The sequence below is a fragment of the Platalea leucorodia genome (assembly GCF_965183815.1).
Source record: "Platalea leucorodia genome assembly, chromosome: 6".
Taxonomy (NCBI): Eukaryota; Metazoa; Chordata; class Aves; order Pelecaniformes; family Threskiornithidae; genus Platalea; species Platalea leucorodia.
Window position 1 is genome coordinate 60,659,915 of NC_138828.1, and position 26,911 is coordinate 60,686,825.

General features: G+C 40.7%; 1 protein-coding gene across 8 annotated transcripts in view; it reads right to left on the reverse strand.

Moving 5' to 3' along the window:
* N4BP2 (NEDD4 binding protein 2) overlaps positions 1-18,202 on the reverse strand; it is a 43,312-nt gene extending 25,110 nt beyond the window's left edge. For 2 of the 8 annotated variants that reach the window (XR_014228459.1, XM_082314769.1), the window contains exons 1-6: positions 18,052-18,202; positions 11,032-11,146; positions 10,566-10,738; positions 4,515-4,854; positions 1,412-2,639; positions 443-567 (exon numbers count right to left, since the gene is read on the reverse strand). Coding sequence is in view for 7 of the 8 variants with exons in the window: in XM_082314769.1 (XP_082170895.1) it covers positions 443-567; positions 1,412-2,639; positions 4,515-4,731 (1,570 nt within the window). In the remaining variant the exon portion in view is untranslated. Of the gene's footprint in view, positions 1-442; positions 568-1,411; positions 2,640-4,514; positions 4,855-8,171; positions 8,192-10,565; positions 10,739-11,031; positions 11,147-18,051 lie in introns of those variants that run through there. The other 6 variants (XM_082314768.1, XM_082314764.1, XM_082314765.1 and 3 more) reach the window with 6 other exon arrangements.
* Positions 18,203-26,911: the final 8,709 nt, after the last annotated feature.

Consider the following 26,911-nt stretch of genomic DNA (forward strand, 5'->3'; position numbering starts at 1 on the left):
AATTTGCCAACAATTTAGTGCTCAAGAGAAAAAATAATGAAGAGCAGGAAAATATCTACAAAAGTGTTACTTGTATCAACATCCTCATTACTTATTGCCTATGCATATATAATGGCTCATCTCAGAAGAAGTATTTCTGGGAGATGGTACAGATCACCACTCCAGAAATGGGACACAACCCAAAATACATACCATGACGAAATCTGAGGACAAAACAATCTTTTGACAAAGACACTGGCATTTTTAATTGCAAAACACATAATGGACAGATGACTTCTGAGTTTGTGCTCATATTATTTTTCCGCACACATATTAAAAAATACTTCTATGATGGGATAAATGCTTGTCCCGTGACACAGGCATTACAAGACGGGCAGCTTTTTAAACAGCACACAAGCATTGAACTATAAACAAGCAAGCTAATCCCTTATTTATTTCTCACCTCGTTTCCTGTTCCAGTCATGTGCTTCCCCTAAGCAACTGGGATCACAATGGTATTGTCCATGCTTATAAAAGTAATCATCAGTACTAAGAATGATTCCACCTGGGTTATCCTCAAGCAAAGTCCTGTGAAAGATCAAGAAGTAAATAGCCTTTCCCTCTTCTCCTCCCCAGCCCTGATATCTGCTACCATACATACATATATTTAAACTTTTGCACAAAACCAAGATTACTTGGAATGGAATCAGCAAATTTAGGGGGGGGGGGGGGGGGGGAAATCACCCTCCAGGCAAAGATGATCTATAATAATTTCACACCGTTTCCAAAGGCTGAGGATATCTAGGGGAATGAGCTGATAGAGGTTCCCTAGAAGTCTCGTTTCAAAACAAGGGAGGTGTTTTTCCATCTATACCGAGTGACATACTTTCATGCTGACAAATACACATACAGTCTTAATTGCATCAAATATTTCAGGTGCCGGCCAAAGGAGTCTAAGCTCAATCTAGGCTTTTTGGAGAGTTAGAAAAGAAATCAAGAATTCAACCTAAGAAGCTCCACACGTACTACTTACACAAAGGAATTCCAACAGTGGAAGGGGAATTTCTGCCTATGAAGAGCTGGCGTATTTCCACCCATGTTATTGGAAGGAAACACCTGAAATGAACAGGGACTGGAAGAACACAGCAGACCCAATACTACTGCAATGATCCTCTGCTGACATAAACTCCTTTGGCCAGTGACAGAAGTTAAAGCTAACCCCTCCTATTCCAATTTCCACTAGACATCATGGAGCTGCAAGCAATTCAGCTCTCTGCAATTATTACTACTCATCATGCTACACTGCCATGTAGCTGGCAATTAGGGTATAAGCATAACTATTTACAAATATCAGAAAATTGTCTCTGCCTGCACTAAATCCTGTACACAATTAAGCAATTTCTTTTAGAAGCTCACAATATAGATGTTCTACCTTGCCAAATATGATTTTCCTGATCCTGGAACACCTCTGAGAAGAACAAGTACTTGACCTATAAGGTGCATCTTTTTTCTCATCATGTGACAAACAGGTGGCTGCTGTGCTTGCGAGAGGTTCAATTTTGAGTTTCTATCTTGATTTCCCCATACCTTCAGAGAAGGGTTGCTATCCCAGGCATTTGAAACCACTGGAGAGGAAAAAAAAAGTCCTTTTTCCACAGTCCTATAGTCTGAAACAGGTCTCCACTGCCCTGGACTGACAGCCACAGGAGTTACAAAGCTGTGACTTCCACTGGATGGATAAAACACGGGAGCCATGAGATTCCAGTGCTGTTGAGGTTGACACGATGGGGTAGAAAAATTTAAGTTATAACCCTGCTGAGTTTGCTGAAAATCCGCAGGTTTGGGTGTTTTGAAACTGGATGTTTCAAGAGAGACATAGGCCTCTGGAAGAGAAGTGCTCTGGTGGCTGTTAAAGGCAGGCACTACCTCTTCATGCTGTTCCAGGCACCCTGAATTAGGATCTCCAGTGACAGCTACTCCAGGTGCCAGAGGTCTTTGGGATGACTCACCAGAAGCAGCAGTCACACTTATTTGATCCAAAACAGTATCTTGTGTCTGTTCAGAATTTCCACATATTTCTCCATTCAATTGTTTATAAACTTCTGAAGCTACATCATGTTGCATATGTATTTCTGACAAATCAGAATCTTCCAATATCTGTGCAAAAGTGTCTGATGCAGCTGGTGAGCTTGTCTGGATGCTCAGGTGACTCACTGGTGGCTGAGAACAGCAGAAGCTTTCTAAAACCTCATCATTTGTCCCTGTTTGCTGTGGAAAAAGTAGGACATTGCAGCCTGAATCAGATTTTTCCTGCTCAGGAAATTCATTAAAGCCATCGAGTTCCACAGAGTGCTTATGTACTATTTGGTCATTTGCAGAATTAGGTAATTCATCACTCAAGCTGTATCTCTGAAAGGCGTTTTCTATTAAAGAATCCAGTTCTTCAGTCAGCTGCACATGAGGTGATAGGACCTTTTCTTTTTCTTCTTCAGAATTACTTTGTTCTGCAGTACTTTCCCCCATTCTTTCATTTGCAACAGATCTTTGTTGATTAACAAGAGCTAGTGATGATGCTACTGAATCAAAACCCAAGGTTTTTGAAGATGCGACTCCTTTGGCGTGGGTGGACAGCTCTAGCAGATAATCCATAGCGTTTTCTACTGTTGAATAAGGTGGAGAATAAAGCATGGTCAACTGAACAAACACAAGCTGATGTGAATGCAATTTCTTTACATGAAGGAGTATTTATCACAACTAAAGAGACAACAAAAAGACAGTTCACCAATTCATCTTTTAACATGCCTTCTGCAACTCCCTTGATCTGTTTCTCATTAGAGGTAAAGGCAGAACGCAATACAGACATATTGCAAAATAATAACCTATTAAGCATAAAAATTACTAAGGAAATAGTGTCTAAAAATTATTAAGTTCAACTGGAAAAAAGACAGAACTGGGTGTTTAAATGGACACTTATTTCTAACCCATCTCACATAGGCGAAATAGTGTAAAATGAACTGAAAAACATTACTGAAGACTAAGAGATAGAAGTATGCAAAATATGTTCATTATGGCTAGGCCCAATGGAAAATGTCACACCCAATATAGCCTGAAAAATCCAGTGTCTGCATTAATTCTTTGTAAAGCCACTAAATGGAGTATAGGTTGCCTGTGATCAACATGAACAAAACGAAAACCTGGCACAAGTATCATTTGAGCTCTAAAGCTAAGCTTCTGTTTTCCTGAAAGACAGTGTAGAAAAAAGTCTAAGTCCATTGAAGTGCAACTCTTTCTGCACACATGCTAAATAAAAATCTTCTTTGTCCCTCCATCTTCTCTACTATATGAGCAACTTATTATTACTCATATGAAAAGATGCTAATCTTTCCATTTTTAAACTATTGTTAATAGTACAACACAATAATGAACTCAGTGTGTTTACTGAATTCTCCAATAAGCTTCTAGATAAATCTGTTATTTTGATAAAGGTAAATCTTAGTAAGAGTTCAAAGCATGAATCAGTAATTCCATCAATTTCAATTTTAAAAGGAATAACAATCATAGCAATAAACATGAGAGTGCTATTAAGTGATAAACTCTATACAATTTAGGTAAGGTAAAAACAGCAATAAAAGCAGTCCTTTTAACGGACCTAGCTTTCATACATATAAAAAAAAGCCAAACTCTGCTTTCTTTGCAAATAGTCTTAGCAAAATCTCAGCTAATCACATCTGATCATATGAATACAGATTGATTAAAATGCTCCATATATGACTTATTCTCCTGCCAAGTAACTCCTCAGATGTTGCTATCCAGTATCTCATCCATTACTTTTATCATGAGCAAATTAACTTGTATATAGAAGAATTTCAAAACCACAAAAGCATGGGAAGGACTGGGCACAGATACGAAAATAGTCTGGCAGAAGAGGTGGGTATGTAGTTTGGCAGAATACAGGGAGAGAAACACAGTCTAACTGAGGCTGCAGAGAATTCAACATGACAAACAGAATTTATCCTGCAAAAACTAATCCTCAGTGGAGATAACAAGATGACAGTGCAAAATAGAAAGTAAAACAAAAGCTCAATTCAAGTACTCAAGGAAAAGCAAATGCTGCCAGGACCACATACGGTGTACCATTGTCTTAAAAAATTGTGATCTAGAACATAAAATACCCCTCCTGCAGAAACAGTTTATGCATCTAGCCGATATGGCAGAGCAACTAATTGGAAAAAAAAGATTCTCCTCACAACTCTACCACCGGCTGCTCTGTGTCACAGAACAAGCCACTTAAAACTACTTCCACTTATGGAGCACACTGCTACTGCAAATTACCAGCCTCACAGAAACGTTGTCAAACTTGGAGAATCTTGCATGGAAAGAGCTATAAAATTTCAAAATATTATGACTCACCTACTCATTAAAAGCTAAACTCACAAATACACTTGCAACACCCACACCAACTTTTCTGGAGTTGCCCTAGTTAAGAGCTGTCTGCATATGGAACAAAACTGCAATGCCAACTGTACATTATTTACCTTTAAAATCACATTCAGACAGAACCATATAAACCACACTAGGATCTAGGTCAGAAAACATTTCTGACATGCTGTTGAAGAGCTCTTCCTTATTGACACTATGCACTCCTGGTGACACTGAGAGGCTTGGGTCCCCTTGGAATACAGCAAGAGCAGTTCTGTCAGAATTGCCATTCTTCCGAGAAGGACTCCCACCAGTTTTCCTTCTCCGTGGCATTTTGTTTTCTGAAAGTCAGGTTGCTTTTCGTTTTAGTTCGTTCACGTGAGGCTGATAGCACCAAGCTCAGAAATCACAAAAAACCCTCTCATAACTGGGATACGCATAACAGAAATAGCAGACCTGGAAAAAAGAGAACAAAGAAATTTTAAGAAAATACACAGTCACATTTCCATGTCTCCTATTTAGATAGCTAAAAGATAAAAAAAAAAAAAAAAAAAAAAAAAAAACAACCCAAAAAAACCACACATAAGCATCCAGGAAAGCATTTTCTAGAAGGCTGCCTTTCTTTTCAAATGGCTGACAGCTACATAGCAGCCTTATTTTCCAACTAACTAGATATTAAATCTGTGTCTGGAAGAGAGAACAGATAAAATGGAGTTTAAAAGAAAAATCCAGAAAAGGAAAGGAAGCAACGTAAGGCAGCCAGTTCACAAATATTCCTCTGCTAACACCAACCAATGACCATTTAACATTATGGAATGCTTATATTCTGTTAAAATTCAGAAAGTTTGCTCCTCTTACAAAAATACTGGAAAACATAACAGACATCTCCAAATCTTTCAGAAGTCCTTCATGAGTTTCTGCCCCCCACTCCCACCCTGATTTTTTAAGAGTAAACAGTTGGGGTTCTTCAATGTTCAAACACTGGCATAGGTTGCCCAGAGAGGTTGTGGAGTCTCCAACCATGCAGATTCTCAAAACCTGACCAAACATGGCCCTGAGCAACCTGCTTCAGGTGACCCTCCTTGAGCAGGTGGGTTGAACCAGATGACATCCAGAAATGCCTTTCAACCTCAGCCTGTGTGTTGTTTTTTTTTTTTAACTGTTAAAAACATTTTACAGCTTTATAAGCCATAAAGCAAGAAGAGGCTTCTGTCCACTACCACCCCCCACTTCTGCCATAAAGCCTTTGAATACATCTAGTTAAAACATTATGGCATCTATAATAACTGCAATTACTGCACTAATCTATAGAAAAGGAAAGCAATTATTAATTGAAGTACAAGCACAGAGTATGGCATGATCTCACTTTCTTCTTTAGATCAAGTAACATCAAAGCTGTTGTGTTCTAGTTATGCTCATAATAAATTAATTTATAATTTTTACAAATAATTATTCAGAATATTAGCAAACCTTGGTAAGGCTGAGAATCTGAAGTTAATTACAGCAAAGAGTCACTATTTAGTGATAACAGTTACTGAGTAGGCCATAAAATATCTGTTCCTATATAAAGATTATTTGCCAGTGATGAGCAATTCAACACGTGCAGATAAATCAATGGCAGCACCTCCAAGTTCACTTAGTCCTTCCCTCCCTGGATCACTGGCACACAAATGACAATGCCAAATTAGTGCCAGATTCGGACAGAACTTCTCCATTATTCTCTAGCAATCTCTTCCAGCAACCAAGAGAAGTATCATTTAGAAGAGCATGGACTGTTACATTGCCAAATCATAGAAATTTATGTAAGGAAAACCAGACAACTCTGGGATCCCAGGAGTTTCTACCATATGTATATGGACCTGAGACAGACAAACAAGACAGATGTCTGGAACAATGAAGAGGTCAAGGAAGTCTGAAATGCATGACAAGGAAAACAATACACAGGAAAAGGAAGAAGTGGACTTCCAAAAATAAAGGAGAAACAACAGTGAAAGATGCTAGTTAGCCAGACTGAGCTAGGACAATTGCAGCTGTTTTTTTCATTACACTTTTTTTGGTTCACCTCTCTAATTAGCCATCCTTACACCATTCTTCACTGTCACAAAAAAAGTATTCAAGCAAAACAATTAAAAAAAAAAGTTATAGCAAGTCATGTTTTTCAAACTCATATTTCTAATTGATTCATCCTCCAGCCAGTAAAACAGGTTGAGACCTAACTTCACACAATGTGTCAGTGCTAAAAAATGGGATTGCTCCTCACTGAAACACGTTCAGTGACAAAGAAAAGATCCTGCAAGGGAGAATGGTATTGACGCACCTTGACGTTACTGAGCACCAAGAGACTTTAAGCAGAACACTCCACGTGTTGTCAACATTTTAATCTGACTCTATTATAATGATCAATCCTGTAAGGACCTGCTGCTGAAAAACCTGCTCTGTAGCTAGGACTTCTAACAATCAGTTGCCTCTACATTGGGAAGGGAATATCCCATAGTGAAGTATTTACTGCATTAGGCTGTAGATCCCACTATATATTAGGATGCCTTACTCTAATGACCTAACGAAGGCCCACGCTTCAGTCTGCATGAATCTCGATCAGCGAATTTACACTGCATTGCTTCAAGATTATTGAGGCCTAAACTGTTTATCACAATTAATCACAGAAAGGAAAAGAAGGCAGAAGGGAAAAAGACATCAGTCACCTCAGAACCTACACACAGGTCAAAACCTTGGTGACTCCCACTACAGCCACATATGCTAAGGCAACGCACAGATCCACGTTTTGTCCCATCTCTCCATCTAAAGTCTTAGGAAAATTGTAGAAATTGTTAAACCTATCAAAAAGATAGATCAGCATTGCCCAGGATTTCATTTAAATAAGGTATTTACCATGGCCAGTATCACAGGCATGTTTTGGCAGAATTTTGTTTGTTTACCACAATATTTTCAATTAAATTGCTGGACAGATTCCTGGGCGTTACCTTCTGTTGATATTACCAAGCACAATAAAAGTATATAAAAATAGATGCCTGCACACATACAAAGCGCACTGTACTGTATTACATAAGAGATAACACTAAAATGCTCAACTGAAAGGAGTAATTTTAAGAGCACGCCCTGAACTTTACAGAAGATTTTATCTAGAGACTTGCCTTTTCAGATATTCAAGTTTCTCTTTTTGAAAATCAGTTTACTATGAAAGAGGAAATAATTTTGAATAACCCAATAGCCAGACTTTCAGGTCAGCTATATTCATTGGTTCCAGATAACATAGTATGAATCAGTCTGTAGTTTGTTGTGGATTAGGGTTTTCCCCTCCCCAAGATGAAAATGGACTTGTAATAACATAATGATTTAGAAGAGCAGGGCTGTGCTGAACACGCTGAAAGGGAATTCTAGACAATTAGCCAGAGGCTGCAATATACTCGGAGGTTTGCTGGTCAGTTCTGGGTACTACCATTCGACACACATCCAATTAGAGCAAACAGCTGTTTCATTTCAGCACTGATGAAAAACAATACTCCTGTGGCAGTCTCAACTTCACCTTTAAAAACAAAGCAAATCTACGAGCACCTCTTCACTCATAGGTCTTCAGAAATACACATCTCCGGACATTACGGATCTCTCAATTTAATTCAACTACTACAAACAAGCATATGTACAAAAATCTGCCCATATGAAAATTACCTTTCAAATTAAGCAATCTCACAAATAAAAGATATTAAGATACCGGCATTCTCTACAAAATAAGGTCATTTTCAAACCCTACCAACCTAGAAGAGAAAAAGTAGACTTGTCAGGTCAGGGCGCTTTATCATCATCATCTTTCTAGCTGGCCAGAGTTCATTTCTGATGGTAGATTACAAGCCTCAGGTGTTGCCTGTTCCAGCACTGCTACCCCTAAGGAGCTAGATGGATGCATCACAGACATTCTGTAGGCACAGACACACGTAGCCAGAGATCAGCATCCATTACAGAAAAGCCAGTCACTACAGAAGCAGGCAGGCACCGACGTAACCAGCCTAACACAACACATTTGCCTTTTCTGTGTGACAGGCAGAACAATGAAGCCTAGAGAAGTGGCCGATCTCGCACAGCAAGAGGATGGACCAAGATCTCAAGTCTCAATCCCAGCATCTTACTAACAACAATCAACTTTCCTTTCCAGTGAAAGGAAAACCAATCGTTTCATAAACTATTTCTAAGAACGTGTTGATAATTCCCCAGGGAAAAGAAAGAAAGATGACCAATAAATACAAAGTGTCTGTCAGTTATAGAGAAGAGGAAAAACATGCAAGTTTTTCTTTCCCCCCTCCATTTTTTGCACTCTCATAACTAAATTGATAAATTAATTGATGAAGCACTACAGTCTTAAGAAAATATATAAGAAAAGTCTTCCACAAAGCATGGAGTGAATTTAAATCAAGGCATTCCCTTGCAGACACATGTTCCAAAAGGTTCCATTTTATTTTCATTAATACAATTACCCATAGAAGAAATTAATCCAAAATAGTGGAATAGTCATCCTGGTCAGACTCCTCACATTAAGGGGAAAAAATGCAAAAAAAAAAAAACCCCCAAACAAACAAAAAAACCAACACAAAAAAACCAACAAAAAAACCAACCCTCCAGGCTCCAACATAGGTAAAGCAAATTGTAACTTTATTTCAACTTAATTATACGTTGTCCTTAGAAAAATTCAAAGTGTACTCCTTCTTATGACACATAATCTAAAGAATTCAAAACATTTAAACCATCCAAACAAAAAATTGGGGGGGGGGGGGGGGGGGGGGGGGGGAGAAATCCCCAAGACCCTCCAAAACTAAATCTTTTATTTTTAAAAGATCTAAGATTTCATTTATGTTAGGAAATAATTGCTAACATAGACTTGTCATACGCAAGCCATCACATTGCTAACCAGTACTGTTACATCAGCAAACTTGCTGTGAAGAATTCTCCTAGAACTCTGAAGAAATTAAAAAAAAATCAGGCTACAAATGCATTTTCTAAAATTAAGCTAAAAGGCATGAGTCATGTTTACACTGAGGCTACATTAAATTTGTCCAGCGAAACATCTTTTGTTTTCCATAGCAAAAGCTAGAAATTCCCCCCTGCTTTCTAAGAACTGCTATATATTGTTGAAGAACTATATTTCTACAAAATCAAACAAAAGCTACTATAAAACAATATTAGGCACCATCTAACTGTTCTAAAATTTCTGGAAAAGCAATATAAGTCTCAGGCCTGAGATGTGCATTATTATTCCACTTTCAGTGTAATATGAAAATGCATATGCAGTTGCTGAATAAAGATCTGATTAAGGCCTGACACATCTCATACATCTTTTACACTGGGATGTCTTCTCAGAAACTACACATGGTAGCTTGCGTTTTCAAGATGTGTCAAAATTCTTGAGTAGAGTGGACTGACCGCAAGTCCTATTATACGTATAGCCTCAAGTATAGGAAAAGAAGGAAACGGGTGGTATTCAAGAAGAGACACTGATAATAAAGGAAGAAATATACCAAACTACTTTTTAAGTGAGTTAGATAGTTGATACCAAAGTATTCACCAGCTCTTTAAATCAGAGATACTACATTGGGAAACAATCAGCAGTAAATATATTTTTTCAAAGTCATTATGAGAACTTATTTTTTAAGCAAACAGACCAGAAAAAATATTCTAGCCGCTACTCAAGGTTTACTAAAAGCATTCAGCAGCATGGGACATTTCTGTTTTAACTGTGATCAAGTTCAAATGACAAATAAGTTATCAATATTACTTCTCTTCCTTTTTTAAGGACAAAGGAAGCCTCCAGCCTTGACACAATGTAACACTCAACCAATATGACCAAAGCTGCCTGATTTGTATACATTTTTAAACTTCTCAGATCAATTTAAGAAAGTTAACTCCATACATTTAAAAGAGGTTGGTTTGGGGGTTGGTGTTTTGGGTTTTTTTTGGTTTGCTTTTGGTTTTGGTTTTTGGGGGTTTTAAACAGTTTTTTAATTGCAAACTACAAAAAATATTTATCATTCATTTGAATCTTCTGGCTTTTAAAAAACACACCCACACATATATATGTACCGACATGCTGGAGACTGGAAAAAAAAAAAACCCAAACTATATTTGTAATTCAAATGAAATAGTAATGGCATAGAACTTACATTTTCAGCTTCACTGAGTTGCCCCACAGTAGGTCCCTTTTCATCTTTCCAAAACCACCACTGACGGCACATTTAATAAAGATCTGCTGTTAAAAAATACAATGCACTCTTCTGTCAGGAAACCATACTTTCGAATATACAAATTAGACGTCAGCAGAAGTGGATGCTCCCTCCTGACAAAGGAATGATCAGAACACAAATTAAAATTGGTATTTTGCTCACAGACCATACAACTTTAAGCAAAGTTTTAACACTGAGCAAATAAACATAATTGTTTTCAGTAGATTAAGCACAGCTAACATTTTACTGACAAAGTACCCAACATGCCAAGTTGAGCTCAAACATGATAAGAACACCTACTTGATTTCAGCTACTGATTTCTCATCTAAAAAAGCTCACTTAGATCAGGTAAAGAAATAACATAATGGCAGCAGAATTAGTTAGGAATAAAAGTAAGTTTCCTCACTTGTCATTCCACTTGGTTCTTCACCACAGTTCTTAACCATCTTCAAAAGGTTTACATATCCATGCTGGTCAAGAAAAGATTTGTTCCATCATGTGGGGAATTAGGCAAAGAAAACCTGGTACATCAAAATCAGAATATGTTACTTACAGATACACCACTAATTTGCAATGCCCCACCAATGCTAAAAAACTGCACCTCTGTTCACTGAAGAGGCTGCAAACTCCTAATTCACTCTGTATATACCAAAGATGTTAGATCTACTCAAAGCCTGACTTAATTCCAGTATACATATTAGCTTAGAGTTCACTTTCCTGACAACAGTCTTGTGCTTTCAATCAAATTAAAATAAATTAAAAAAAAAAAAAAAGAAAAATCCTACAAGCATACACACCTAAATCAGGTAAAGAATTTGGAACAAACATTCTGTCGCACTCCTAACATGGCAGGTTGAGAACTCAACTACCTTATAACAGTCTTCACAAGAGATAGAGAAACCTATCTCCCATTTTGCATCTAACCTCGTTCCACTGCTCCAAAGCATTAAGAACTATCATCGAAACATACACGGCACTTCACATAAGCAAGAACTTGATGATGAGAATCCAAATCCACAAAGTAAAGGACAGGGTGCAGGCAGAGAACGCTATTCACCCCACTCTTAAACATGTGGCTTCACAAAAACCACACCAGGAAAGGCTGAATTTTACAGAACATTTCATCACTGAATACAAATTCAGCCTAGAACAGAACAAAAGGGCTGAAGTGTACCTGATAACAGTGTAATGCTACATTATTTCCACTACTCACATTTCTGCTTTCTGAATCAGGCTCTAACACATGCACTAAAATACAAAGGTTGTTTACACATTTGTTCACTTGCACTTTGAAGTCTCATAAATGGTGCAAAACAAGCAAGTATTTAAATATAAGCACAAGAGAAAAAAGCAGCCAATGGAATCAAACTGAGACCCAATCATTGTACTCTCCAGTTGTATTCATACAACAAGAAGCTTCTCTTTTTGGATAACGTTCAAGTCCCCTCTCTAAAAAACACAAAGTAAAAAAGGGAAGAAAAAAAGGAAATGCCTTCCAGCAGATTTTTCTCAATAAGCTTAAGAGTAGCAAAGGAGACTGTTTGGGAGCCCTTTGTGTTCTTCCATTTCTGCCAGCAGTCAGCAACAGAACAGGCCACCTAAACGCTGTTATTTAATGTGAAAATCTATACCCAGCTAGAGACAAAGCCCTTTTAAAAACACTTTAAGCATCTTTTCTGCTCTTTTCCTTCCCCACTCGCTGTTAGTTCTACTGGTTGTTCCAGGGGCTTTGGCTATTTCAACAGTTTTAACTAAGGTCCTCTTTTTCACATCAAATTCTGTCAAAGTGCAAGACACTGATGCATATGTCTCAATACACTTGCTTTATGCAATCTGCTCTGCTAGGGGGTTTTCCACTTTTGTGATTTTTAAGCCTTGCGTATGGCCTGGACCAGAGACGGATTCTTTTGAGGCAGCACCAGAAAATAAATCTTGCTTTGAGTACAAAACAAAAACTTTGTCCACCAAGTACACACACAGTTGAAGGCTACAAAAACAGCACAAACTCATCCGAAGCAGATGCTTAGGAAGCAAATACAACTTTCAGGAAGAGCAGAGCCCTGTTCGCTAGGAAGGACTCAAAGGCTCATGCCACATCATGAGGAGAAGTCAACCTGCAGTGGCAGTCAGCTGGTGTTTGACAGGTGACAGAAGCTGTCGAACTTCACATCACGCAGTCTCCTTTTGAGCTGGGAAGCTGCTCTTGCTAGAAGCCCTCCGTACAGCTGAGGAGTAGCTCCCAGAAAGGTGCTCTCTCAAAGACAGGCAGATCTCCTGCTGGGTGCACGATTAAAGCAGTGAGGTAGGAGGAGGAGAGTCGCCAGTAAGCACATTCTCCAGCACCAAGCTTGGGATGTGGCAAAAAAACAAGTAGTCTTGGGATTACGGAGGGTGCAGATATGCAGCCTGACAAGCTAGAAAAATCAACAACCAGTTGTTTTGCTTGTTTAGGTGGAGAGGGTTGTTGCTTGGGGGTTTTGGTTTGATTTTTTTTTTCCCAGAAAATAATAAGAGTATCTGCAAAATGTTGTTCTAACCCTAGGAGAGCTTAGAGATATCAGATCCTTTTATAGCTTCCCTCCTACATTCGTTGGTAGCCTCCCATACCTCTCTCAGCCCTGCTCCAGCATGCTGAACTACAGGTTACCCATGCCCGCGCCGAACTCAGCTTTGAGGGGAGATCTTCCAGGAGGCAGAGCTCTCAGCCTACCTGGGCTGTCCCCAGTGCAAACTCCACAAGGCTCAGCTGCTTTGCCATGACCTATGCCTGGCCTCCAGAGCAATGTAACAGGCTGCAACAAAGGAGACCAGACTAGTGCTTATGGTGGTGCTTCTGCGGTTTCACACCTGCAGTCAGTACTACTGCTTAAGATTGTATTCTGCTCCACGTTATAAAACAGCGCGCACGAGAGAGGTATTTGGAGAGAGAAAAGACGACTCCTACAGACGGAGCTGTGACTTGCCCACACCGTGTTTCCACAGACTCTGTCCAAAAGTCAGGCTGAAGGGCAGTGAATAAAAGTAACACGCCTCTGCAAAATTACAGTTCCTCAGCACAACAGAATTTCTTTTCACATCCCCTCCAGATGAACTTTCATACCTGCCTCTGAAAAGCCTTCATACAGACAGCAGTGCCTGCCTCTTGTAATTCAAGACTTGGTGCCTCTCTGAATTGCTGGAAATAGCTTGTAATCTTTTATAAATTGCAACTCTGACAAGATCTAGCTAAGAAGCTACGATATAATCTAATGCACAAAATATTTGAGGCTGACAAAAAAAATGAAAATACAACATTATAAAGCTGAGCAAGACTCTCCTAATGAGGTTAATTTTAATACTGCTGTATTCTGCTATATTACTGTTTCCTGTTTCATATGAATTTTGGGGTTTTTTTTCTGTGACTGAGACCTGACCAAAGGGTGAGCATTTATTTTAGTGCTTGGAAAATCAGCAAAAAGGCAGCAGCAAGGGTGAGGACTGGTTCCACCAAGATGAGAAGATACTGTAGAAGAGGAGTACTACTGAAAATCACAGGTGATGCTTATTATTATGGGCACAGACATGCAGGTGGCATTATGGAGGAAGGAAAAGCGGAACATTTAAAGAATACTTATTTAGAGTTTTCTGCACTGGCAGCAGAAACTGGTGCACTGGCAGCAGTCAGGGCTGACAAGAAATGCAAATGCTATTTCCTCAAATCTTGGCTTGCTTTAGCTGTTGATGCAAATAAAGACATGTTTATTTTCTTCCTATAAATGACGCCTCAACTCTAACGTGGTTGGGAACAAAGGGAAGTGGCTGTCAAAGACTCAGACTCCAGAGCATGAATCTTCAGACCTATGTAGACACCTAACAGGGCTTCTGCAACGTGCCCAGGTCTTGGTTCTGGTGCTGCCACATACAAAGGCTTCTCAGCTCCACACGTTTCCCTTGTGTCTGATACATAGAACAATCCAAAGGCAGCACTGTCTAGCCAACTTTCTGCCATATAATCTCTTCCTACCTGAAGGTCTGCTTAAGACCTTCAAGTCCATGACGCATACAGTGCTGCACTCTGGTGATCCCCAGCTGCCACTTCTCTCCTAACAGCCTCATACGGTTTTCAGTTCTGTGACTCTAAATGAAGGTTTGTTGCACACTGAGACAAAGCTGAAGCACAAGAAATTCTTGGACTTCAGCACGGGCATAAACACAGGAACAAAATGAAGATGTGTTCAGGTTTGCAGAAAGCACTTGCAAGAACAGGAGACTGGTGAGAAGATCATGACTGCCGGAGCATCAGAGCACATGATGCGCTGGAACGTAAGCCAGATTTTTCACCAAGGTGTTATCTGTTCATCAGTGACCTCAGAACAGCAGTGGCCACACCAGGACGCTGAGGAGTCAGGTTGGAAAAAGACATAAAGCAGTTTGTGAACTTTGCTGGTGGTCCACGTACAACAGCGACACGAGAACCACTCCAAATTTCCCAAAGAGGAACATACTATAGTGACACATAATACACTGATTCAAGTTGCACCATACAATTACAACTTCAAAAAGGAAGCAAAAAAACAAATCACATAAAGAAAGATAGGAATGAGAATAGCTTATTCATGTAGACATCTTAAACACTTTCTGGGGGAAAAAAATTAAAATCACATATCAGGTCCTAGGTTGGAAACTACATTACACATACCTATCAGGGCAATTATATCTATTTCATATGTTCAAATGCACTTCCATTGCTGAAGCCACTAGGCCACCTGAACATAGCACATACACAGCTATTAAAAAGATAAAAACTATTTTCAGCTTAATGTAAATCACATATAGATGACCTCATCCTGATCTAGGCACATCAACAAAAAGCTTACAGCCTCCAAATGACTGTCATTACTGACTTGATAGAGACTTAAACCTGTCATTTACCTTCAGAAAGTAGTTCACACGAGTTCACCTTATATGACTGTAAAAAACATCAGTCAGGTCAATTTAAATAGTTTTAAATGGTGGTTTGAGTTAACACAGGCAATTTTTAAGATGGAACACAGATCAGTTACATAAACCAACCCACTGGTAGATCAAAAATCCCCAGTGGAGTCATGAGAAGAAACAGCTGGAAAACTTAACCTCTTCCGTAACCACAGCTGGATTCAGAAGGAAGTATCAATGTACAGCCTTACTTAATTCTGAGAGGCAGTGTAACTGACAGCTAATTAACACCCTACTGACATTTTTATAGTAGCAGAGCCTCTCTAAGAAAAACAAAGGCAGCAGCTTCCTAAAACTCAAGGGTTAATAATTCAGGAACTTTTACCAGAGCTAAATTCATATGCAGAAGAGCTCTATTTAAAATAGTAATTAGACTGATTATGTCAGCCACTTAGCACAGACTACAGATCTGCACACAGGTAGGAGTGAAAGAAGAGAGACCATGCAACACCTCAGAACTACAATCGTCCAAAGTCCCTATTATAGCGTATTTACATTAATTCAACGCAACATAATTCTCTTTTGTAAAATGGACAAGGTAACAGCTAACAATCCACCTACACCATAAAGTGAAACAGCTGTAGGTATACCATGGATGTTCCCTAACACCATCCCTAAGCTAACATTTTTGCCAGGTATTATTGCGCTTTCACATTGGTAACACTAAGAATCTCACTTCCCTCTGTATCAGTGCCTTCCCCAGCTGAAATGCACTAATGTTAATAAAAATAGAGGAAACGTTCTTAAAAAAAAAAAAAAAAAGTGTAAACAAGACCACAAAACAACACAGGGCAATTCCACAGTTAAAACCAAAATACAAAAGGAGAAAGCCTATAAAGAGGAAATTAAAGGCTTTTTAAGATGTGCTTTGATGATGTTAAATTTCCTTCACAAGCTCTTCACATAGTCTATAGGAACACAAACTATTGCAACTTGAAAGTGCTGCAAACACATGACACAAGCAAGCCCTGCCCTCGTCATGGTGACTGTACCCACATGAATCAGGGCTAAAACTCCCATGCTTACAAACAAATACCATACTTAAAATTTTTCTGCCCTTCTGTAGTTTGCTTCAGGTTTGTTTCTCAACTTTCAGCTCTCCAATCACATCCCAAGACACACTGTCTAGAGCTTTTATTCCAGTGAAGCTGAAATGGATGAATGTTGTTTTGCTTTACCTGAAATATCCAAAATTCTTTTGGAGGTTTTTTGCTTAAGTTCTACATGAATTATTCTCATCTTTTCACTGCAAGGTCCCACTGAAAGACTTGAGATGCATACTAAACTTTGTCAAGACGCTGTATAAAAACATTTCAAGTGTCTCTTAATAGTCAAACTGTTCTCAGTCATTTAGAACAAGAGTTAAAAAGAGTAATAGTAAATGTGGGGTTTTTTTTTTTCCCTCTCTTTTGGAGTCAGGCTCCTCCAAAGCCCCAGTGACCTTACGGCACTTGATGAGCAAAACTACAGACCGCATCCAAAGCACGGGGAAATACTACGCTACGAAGGACACAAATAACCACACGATAAACACGTTTCAGCGGTTCTCGACTGCTCAAAACCAACAACCCCTTAAAGTGCTAAAAATCTTTTGATTTCATTTTGGACGGGGTGGATTTATCTTGCGGGGCTCTACTCTTTGGGAGATGCTTTTAAAGTTTACAGGCACTCCACATCGCTTCCCCGGGACAAACGGGCGAGGCGCTTCCACCGACTGGCCAGCCCTGGCCCTCCCTCCAGCGGCCGGTGCCGCCACACAGGCCGCAGCTGCCGGCAGGGCAGGGCACGGCAGGCCGGGGCCCTCCCCGGGGCCGCCGGAGGCAGCAGTCGGTGTTCCCGAGAGGAAGACCGGGCACCTCGGCCGCCGCCGAGCGCCCTTACACGGTGAGGGGCGAGGAAGAGCCGCCGGCGGGGCAAGGCGGGCAGCCGGCACCTCACGCTGAGGAGCGCCCGTAGCGTCCACTACAACGGCGGGGAGCGGCGACCCAGCGGCAGCTCCAGCCGCGGGGCCCAGGGGAAGGCCCCTGGGGAGCGCAGGCCCGAGCGGCGGCCTCAGCGCGGCGGCGGAGGGGCCCACCCGCCCCCCGCGACAACGCTCCCCCTTCCCCGCGCAGGGAGCCGCTAGCGGGGGCCCGCGACCCGCGGCCGAGCCCCCGGCTGGCGGGCGGGCCCGCCGCGCAGCACCCGCCCCGCTGCCTCCCCTCCCACCCGCAGGCAACTCCTCTCCAGTGACGCCCGGGGACGGGCCCCTCGGCGCCACCGGGCCCGCCGCGATGCGGGCAGGCGGCGAGGGGGGCCCCGCACGCCCGCCGGGGGGAGCTGCCCGCCTCCCCGCCCCCGAGATGGCGGAGGCCGCGGCGAACGGCGCGGCCCCGCGCCCTATCGGGAGCAGGGGGAGGGCGAGGCTCCTCCCCGGTGCCGCCGCTTCGCGCCGGACCCCGCCGGCCTTTACCTCCCGCCGCTCGGTTCGCTTGCTTCCGCCGGCGGCGGACGCGGGGAGCTGCTCGGCGGCGGCCGGGGAGAGGGGGAGGCTCCGGCGGAGCGTGCGCCGCGGGGACACAGTGCCGCTCTCCGTCCGGCCGGGGAAGAACAGCCCGGGAGGAGGCTCCGCGCCGCCCCCCTCCCCCTGCCCGCCCGGCTCCCGCCCCGCCGCGCCTCGCCGGGCCGCGTCCGCCGCCGCGGCCTGGGAGGCCGAGCTGGCGCCGGTGGGCGGGGGCGGCGGCCGCTCCCGTCCTCGGGTGCCGCGGGCGGCTGGGGGGGGCCGGCGGCGGGGCCGTGCCGCTGGCCTCCGGCCCCTGGCGTCCAGCGGGGGCTCGGCGGCACCTCCCCCCCGAAGGGGTCGCTTCATAAGGAAAAGGAGAAGCTCGGGGGGTGCCGCCTTCTGCCGGCTGAGGGCCGGCCCTGCCCGGCTGAGGGCAGCTCTGCCCCCGGGAGGCGGCCCTCGCCGCCTTCTCCAGTGGTTACCGATGAAACCCGACCGCCCATAGCGGCTTCGCGTGCTCCCCTTCGCGAAGGGCAGCGATGTGGGAAGGCCGGCGTGGGAAGGCCGGCCTTGCCTGCAGAGAGCACAGAGGCTGCGGGCGGAGGCGAGTCCGGCAGAGCCTACACTAAGAGTACAGTGAAATCTGTTAGCCACGTAGCGACAGGCTTCAGATGTGTAACAAAAAGGAGGAACGTTTAACTTCTGGTACCGCTGCCCTGATTTTACTAAGCAATTTCTAACGTCGCAGCAGAACAGAAAGCTCCTCCGGTCCAGAGTGATGCAGTGGATCTGCGGGCTGATGCCGGAGGAGAAATGGGATGTAAGTGGCAGACGAGATCCAAGAGGTTTTTAAGGAAGGGGAGGAGAATCTGCTGGGATCTGGCATCAGTGATTGCAGTGGAGGTTATGAGCTGCAACAGGAGAGGAGCAACTGATGAGGAGAGCGCTTCATTATCTGCAGCAAGCAACGGACATCTAATGGAGATGGACAATGGAAGATGATGGAAAGATGGACGAGAGACATGTTTCTGACAGACTGAGATGATGATAAGCAACTCTTAAATTAGAACTGCTGTGAAGCCACCATGAAGGGAACTAGGCACCTGAACAGGAGTTGTGAATCTATCAACACAAGAAAAGGGGCAAAACTTAAAAAAAAAACAACAACAACAACAAAAAAACAACAAAACCAAAAACCATAACGCTCAAGATGAGGAGGTTCTACTGGGAAACTTTTCTGTAATTTTATAGAAGTTTGTTGATCTGCGAAATTTCATGGTCAACAAACAGGCATTAAGATATAATTGGAAAACTACTGATGAAGTTTACCCATTACTGATTTCTAAGAATAGGACTTCATTAGGTAGCCACAGGCATCCTTGTCAGCTCTGTCTCCCCGCCTGCCCCAGCAAGATAATAGGAAGGGTCTCCACTTCTTTTTGCTTGTTCATCTGATTCCCAGAGGGAGATGGGTGCCTTCCCACACTCCATTGTCTTGAGATACCTCCCCACCATCTATTCAACCGCCTCCCATCGAGGCACAATGCCTCAGGAGGATGTTGGCTGGAGGTGTCCCACTGTGATCTTCCGAGGGAACAGAAGCAAGGACACCCCTGTGAAAGGGGAGAAGCATTTCCCCCCGAGGGAAGTAAGGTTGACTCCCAGCCTGAAAGGTCCCTCACATTGTGATTCATCCCATTCAAGAACGAGGTGGCATCCCCGAGCCTCATTTGTCCTTCATTTCCCTTCAAAGAGGGAAACGAGAAGCTTCAGCAGACTACTAAAGCGCTGCTTATTTAGCACCTAATCTTACATGCTCGCAAGAAAGACCAAGAAGTCACGGCCATCTTTGTGCCTCAGTCACTCGTACTCCCATCGCTGCTTGCTTCTGGGGCCTGGAGACTCTTTCCCTCTGCCACCCGGACTGACCTGTTTGCATTAGAGATGTAACTTTAGTTTTAATGCGAATAAAGAATAAGCAGGTGCAAAAATAATAGCTAGTTTTAAGGTGAACTAATTATGCATGGGTAGCTCACTACAGTTGTTTTGTGAAAACTGCGGAAGGGTGCTCAGAGTAATTTCTCTAGAGCTTGTGGAGATGACAGTCCCAAAGTGCTGCCTTGGTAGCACAGCAACTGAAAAGCAAATAGTTTTTATATGTCGGATTGTATATATTTCACAATCAAAGTAATGTTAGAAATTTTGAAATTCGTACTCAAAAGCATTTAATGGTTTCAGAATTAAATTGATTTAGGCGTGGCTAATTTGCCTGTCACTTTGCTATTTCAGTGCTTATCTTGTAGTTATATGGTGTGCAATACTTAAATAAACGACAAACATTTACATTTCTAATAGAATACATAAAGCATATATATACTCATCCACGGGACGTACTGTTAAGTTTCAAAAAAGCTGCCTCTTGCCATGACTCACAAAAGGAAAATAAATAATTATTCAATACACTGATATTGTCCACGTCCCCGAATCTGGAGGAAAAGCCTTGATCCGAATTTGTGTGTGCATGTGGTGTCAAGTGGTTTCATGCGTGCACTAGGAACTGTTTCCTTACTTCATGTGCTCAGTGTCTGGACAACTATCAGAAACAAAATCGTTTTTCTTTAAGGGCGTGAGGCTGGTAATGCGTTAATCATACGTTTGGAAAAATAGGTCATGTAAATTCCAGTCTAATGACTGTGTCTTTGTATTTTTAAGGTTGCCAAAAAAGAGGAAGAGAGAGGTTTTCAGTACGCTGGAGTCTGATAGCCTCCATTGAACTGCACTGCTAGTGGGGTGTTGCTGCTGGCACTTGATGCATGAAACTATGTTGTGCTTTGCCAGTTGTACATATTACAGTATTTGACACCACGAAAATGCCAGACTAATTTGGGTACTGGCAGATTTCTCCCTACCACAGTTAACACTTTAAATAGGAGGGATTTTGGTATCTAGATTATAATCACTGTAATAGAGGTTCTTTTGTGTGTCCTTTTTTTGAGTTTTCACACAACTTTTTCAAACATAACACAATAATCACCTATTATCTGCTATTGTTTTGGTTGTTTTTTTTTCTTATTTCATTCCTTTATCTCTCCTTATGTCTACAGTTGGCTTGTTTTTACTTGGAGTGGCTTGAGCATACAGCATGTAATCTGTGCTGTTTGGCTCAAGTGTTTAGTCTGGTCTTCACTGAATGCTGTAACAACAGATTTTCCATTTCAGTTTCTACAATGCTGCCTTCTCAAAGCAAAAACACTTCACTATGTTCTTGCTTATGTTATAACTCACATTAAAATAGTATTATTAGCAGAGTTGGGCCATAAAAACAAGGAAATGTCAGTCCCTTTTAATGTTTCTGATTATATACAGCCTAAGTCTACTCAGCAAATTGTGATTTCCTTTCTTCTATGCTCAAATTGTCTTTGAGGGTCTAAAGTTAAAAGAGATTAGATTTTGATTTGCAAGAACAATTTGCAGCTAAACTTTTGGTTTGAAGAACATTCTGGTATGGCAAGAAAGACATGTTTAACTTTGTCAGTTTTAAAGACTTATTTTTACTTACAGTAACATGTTGAATATACAATAATAAATACTGTAGGAAAATGCCTGAGAAATTAGGGTGCATTAAAAATTCATGCCTGCTGGCAGTAAATCTGAAATAAGTTATCTTTCCAGGAACTTAAGGTATACTTTTTATCATTATTCAGAATTTTACTTTGGACCATTAAAATATACAATCAAAGCCCCGAATTATCGTGGGTTTTTCCATCCTTCAAAAAGGAGAGATGAAAACAGCCCTCATCTAGTTCCTGCAGGAAACATTTTCATAAAAGTTGATTCAGTCCCTCCATGCTACAACCCTTCCTCTTCCTAAGGAGCCTTCCACATTCTGTTGCCAGCGTTAGGTTTCATTTACCATTGGGGGAAATAAAAAGCGTTAGCTTTTCCCTTTTTTATTTTTTCCCCCTAATGGATTTACCTTAATGCTGATTTCAGATGTTTAACTTGGCTTCTTGGAATGTATGTGTCTCCACTTTGTCCATGATCTTGGAGTTTGTGTTTCTACAAAAGATAACTCTTTCCTCAGCCAGAATTTGATTTCCGAAGTAGAAATTTAATTCCTTAAGTAAAAAAAAAAGGGGGGGGGGGGGAGGAGAGAAGCTTTATAAAAATAAATGTTTGCAGAATAAGTCACATAACTGTCTCTTCTCTTCCACTCATCTCCAGATTTAAGTCAAATGCACAGTGAATTGTGGTGCTTTATCTCTGTAAAGGAACTCCACATCTGGCTTCTATACTGGAAGTATAATGATCTTCTGTTCCACGTCGCTATTCATTCCACAGTTAACTGTAGAAACTGTCAGGTTGGTGTCACCACAGCAATGTTAGTTAATTCACATATGCATTTTTTTCATTCCAAATAGTGCATTTTTACTACACCTATATTAAAATAATGCTTTGATTCCCTTTATACAGGGTTCTATTTCAGCATTATTTTAAATGGGGAAAAAATAGTATTTAGAAGCAGCAAAAATCTAGATCATGGGGCAATTTTTGCCGCACTGAAGACAACAGCAAAAATTCTGCTGGTTTCAATAGGATCACATTTTTAGGCGAGCAGGTCACACTAATTCCAGCATTACCACTAATGAATTGAGAAGTTACTTAACAATCAGTACTTTGATTCACCTACCCATCAGTAAACTATCAAATCAGTTTATAAGGTTACTGCTGAAAGTTAATAGTTGTAAATTTTCAAATTCTTGTTTAAAGGCATTCTAAAGCAGTGCATTACTAGTCTCCATTTAAAATACTTATGCTTTAATGATATATTCCAGACATATTGCAGAACAGAAATAAAATTTGTTTATTCTACCTGATATACTAAACATCGCCAGAATATACAAAGATGCATGGGTTTTTGAAAAGGAGATGCAGAGACATGATGACAACAAATGTTGTAATCCAAGAAGTAAAGAATTACACTTAATTGTATCTTCCATTCAAGCAAAGAATGAGGTCATGCTTATATAGCTGACAGAAGCCTCACTGCTACAAGGACCTTCTGAATTTGGAATAAGCTCACACTTCGGTTTTGATTTGTGGTGAATCTAATTCCTGTATTGGATGTTCTCTGCTATGCTGTTTTTATCAATCCGATATGTCAAATTTCATGGGTATCAAAAATCTGTTTAAACTGCAGAAAGGAAAAACAAACGATGCTTAATATGCCTCCTTGGCACATGATAAAAAGTAATAAGCTGACTTTCATTGTAACTGTCATGTTCTTATCTGTTGAATATCACTGCCTTTATTTTTAAAAACTGCATTGATCCTATCCCATAGCAAATTTAATATCAGAGATCTTAGAGATCTTTGTATTTAAGACATGGTCTAAGAACAAGGCTAGCAGTAAAGCTGCATATCTGTATTATTTTTAAAAATCAGATTTAATTTATATCACTGCAGTAATTAGACCAAGCTTAACAGAAAAAAAAAAAAAATAATGTTTGACACTTCTGTAACTTTTACCATCCCCAAAATGTCTTGTAAAAAAACCCCCAAAAACACTATGAGGGATCCACTACATACATCACTTAGCTGAGACCACCTCTCAAACAAAACACAACAGCTGTTTAACTACACCATGGAATACCACAGAGTAGGTTAACAGACATCAATGTACTATCCAGTTGAAATTGTAGGAACTCTGTAAGCAGGCTGCTGTTGTCTGAACTGGAATTTGACCAGGATGTGAAAGTTTACTCACTCGTTTTTACAAAACAATTGTTGTATGCTGATCAAGAAAGAGGATGTTTCCAGGGAGCAGCATCATTAATGGCCTCCATTCATTGCTAAAGCCAGAGCTGTAAGAACAAAACTGCCCCAGGACAGAAAATCTCCAGGTTTCCAATCTGCAAGGTAACTGCCTTCAGGCAGTTGTTGTTAAGAGGACAGCCACAGCTGCAGAAGAAATTGCACCGATTTTGAACTGCGCTTAAGTTTTCTAGGTTAAGACAGAACTAATGTAATTCAGGAATTTGCAGTGAGACTTCAGCATTTTATTTTATTGGGCAGTTGAGCTTCTCCTGGGATATCTTATCCGGAGTCAAGTCCCTAAGATAAGTGATAGCTACTGAATCCGAATCATCCTATGTTGGACTTTGTCTTCACTATGGAAAAAACGGGGCAGAGGCAGAAAGGGAAAGAAGTTTGTTTCTTTTTCTTTTAGCTGGAACGATTATATGTATTAGAGGGTTCAAATAATCTTATGTTCCTACCTGTTTACCTTCACTGCGATAGCATGTAAAAACTACAAACTACCTTGCTCGTATTAGGATTTTATCACATTAAGGTATTCTGTATCACCTAAAGTAACTGTTTCCCTTAGAGCAAGAGAGATGCATTTCCTCAAATATATTAATGCCCAAGTTTACTTAATGTGACCGAGTCATAATGAGATGCAGAATTAAACACTTGAAAACAAACCATTTCTTGAAAAAGTCAATTTGACATTATAAAGAAAGGCAAAAAAAGCTATCAGTTATTGGTTTCTTTTGACTATGTAATATTATTTCAACTAAAATTTTGGCTTCTTTTAGTTTATATATTTTCATATTTTATGGGTTTTGTGATGTTAAAGGTTATCAGTCCATTTCACCTTACTAAAATACTGGAAAAAAAATCATTAAAACTTTTCAGTGATTCTAAATAAAACAGTATTTCCATTCTACTGGAAGTTTTGGGATGTCTATTGTTTGCTCCGATTCGGAAATTTTTAAATGTTAAAACATTAAACCTTGCTGCAGAATGGAATTTCTAAGTAGATCTAATGTTCAGTATGAGCCTGAATTTTAGGCAAGTTTCAATCATCTATTAATGTCACTTGAATGGACAAATGCTTTTACCTGTTAAGACAGACTCTACTCCACTGTCTGTACAATTAATTTACCAGAAGTTAATTGCTCACCAATCATAAGTGATTTATGAATCCGTTTACCTCACAGTGACTGACCTTCAATTAATAGAAGATTAAAAAAAAAAAAAAAAAATTTTATTTCTTTCCCCAAAGAGTTTCATAGAGGCCTTATTTCCAAGTACAGATCCTATCCAGACCGGTGTACAAAATTACAAAATTTTCTGATACCACAACTCAATGGCTTCAAAATTCTAGGATAGCTAAGTATCTTGCAAGGTGTCCTGCTTAGTGTCAATTTTCCTCATTCACCATTTGTTACACAAGAAGTGGCTAGCTACAGCAACCCTTGCGCTTGACCTCTGTTGCGAATGTCTGCAAATTACTCCAACTGCTTATAAAAATAAATTAGGGAACTTGTCATGGTCTAAACCCACTATCACTCATTTATGAATTAAATTTCACTAACTAGTTTCTAAACTTGAATAACTTGTATGCTGCATGTCTTATGCTCGAAACAAGAAGCCGGGAGGATGGGGGAAGGGAGCAGGGAGTGATGTGCATTTAAAAACAGCTGTATAGACTACTATTTTTTTTTAAGGAAATCCTTTGCTTGGTATGTGATTCTTTGTAACTGTCACATGATATAACCTAATTATTTAGATAGGAAGTCGAGTCCATGGCTATTTGGTCCCTGCTGAATGGGGAGCAGGGCCTTCTTTTGCTTTCCTGTAAATTCTGACCTCTTTTTTTGGTTGTTTTGTTTTGTTTTGTTTTGTTTCCTTTAAAATCCACCTATCACTTCTACTTTTTAACATTTCACACCCTCTGTCACTGGAAATGGGGCCACATTCTTTCCCAGTGAGTAACACCAGCAACAAAAGAAACTCAAATTTAGAAAGCCGCAGGCAGCTAAGGACCACCTTAGGGTTTCAGAGACATAAAACGACAGTCATGCCTTGTAACAGGGCAGTCCACAGTTTCCGATTTATTTGAGGACTAGGTAAAAATTAGTTAGCTGGGACATGCCAGTTCCAAGTCCAGAGAACGAGGGAGTCAGATCTTAGGACAAGCTCCACTCCACCCTGCCCTAGCTCATGATATTCAGATTGGTATCTGTAACCAGATTTAGCTCACACACACAATTCAGGATGGAGGAGAGGTGGTGTAATTTGGATCTGGGCCCATCTGTAATAGACAACTTATTAAAAAAAAACCAAAACAAAACAGTTGATAGAACCAGCATGAAAACATGTTTAAGCTTTCTTCAAATAGATGATCAAACACTGAACTCTTTCAATTACTTTATTCCTCTGTTTACATTCCCCAAAACCTGGAAGAAAGAACACATTAACTTAAAAGAACATTGAAACGTGAGTAGTTTATATTTTCTATGTAGTTCTTCAATTTCTGAGCTACGACTTCTTCTTCTGCGCAGTGGTGATGGTTAGGAGAGAACAATGTGTACCTCAAAACCAAGTAAGAATTTTATCTTTACATCAGTGTTTGTGATGAACTTGCCTATTTTCCACATACAAAAAATAAACTACATATACTACACTAGTGAAGAGTAGAAAATTAAAAGGTTAAATACTCAGCAGAAGAAAAAATTGCCAATTTTCCCCTCATCCATACACATGTTGGTAATTATTTTCCTCAGCAGCATTATGCAGTTTGTGATTCTGATGACTCTTAAAGGCAAATGTTTTGGGACTTTCCTAATTGTTGCTGGTTATACATCTACTTTCCAAATTCAGCAGTGATCAAAGGCACATACAAGTAAACCCCTATCTGGATTACATTTAAACCTATTATTGGGACTGAAAGAGAAAACAAACAACACTTCCATGATTTACGCTTGTTTCATTTACCTGTCAACACTCTGCACTGTCAGGTTCCCCACTTTGTGGATGGCAG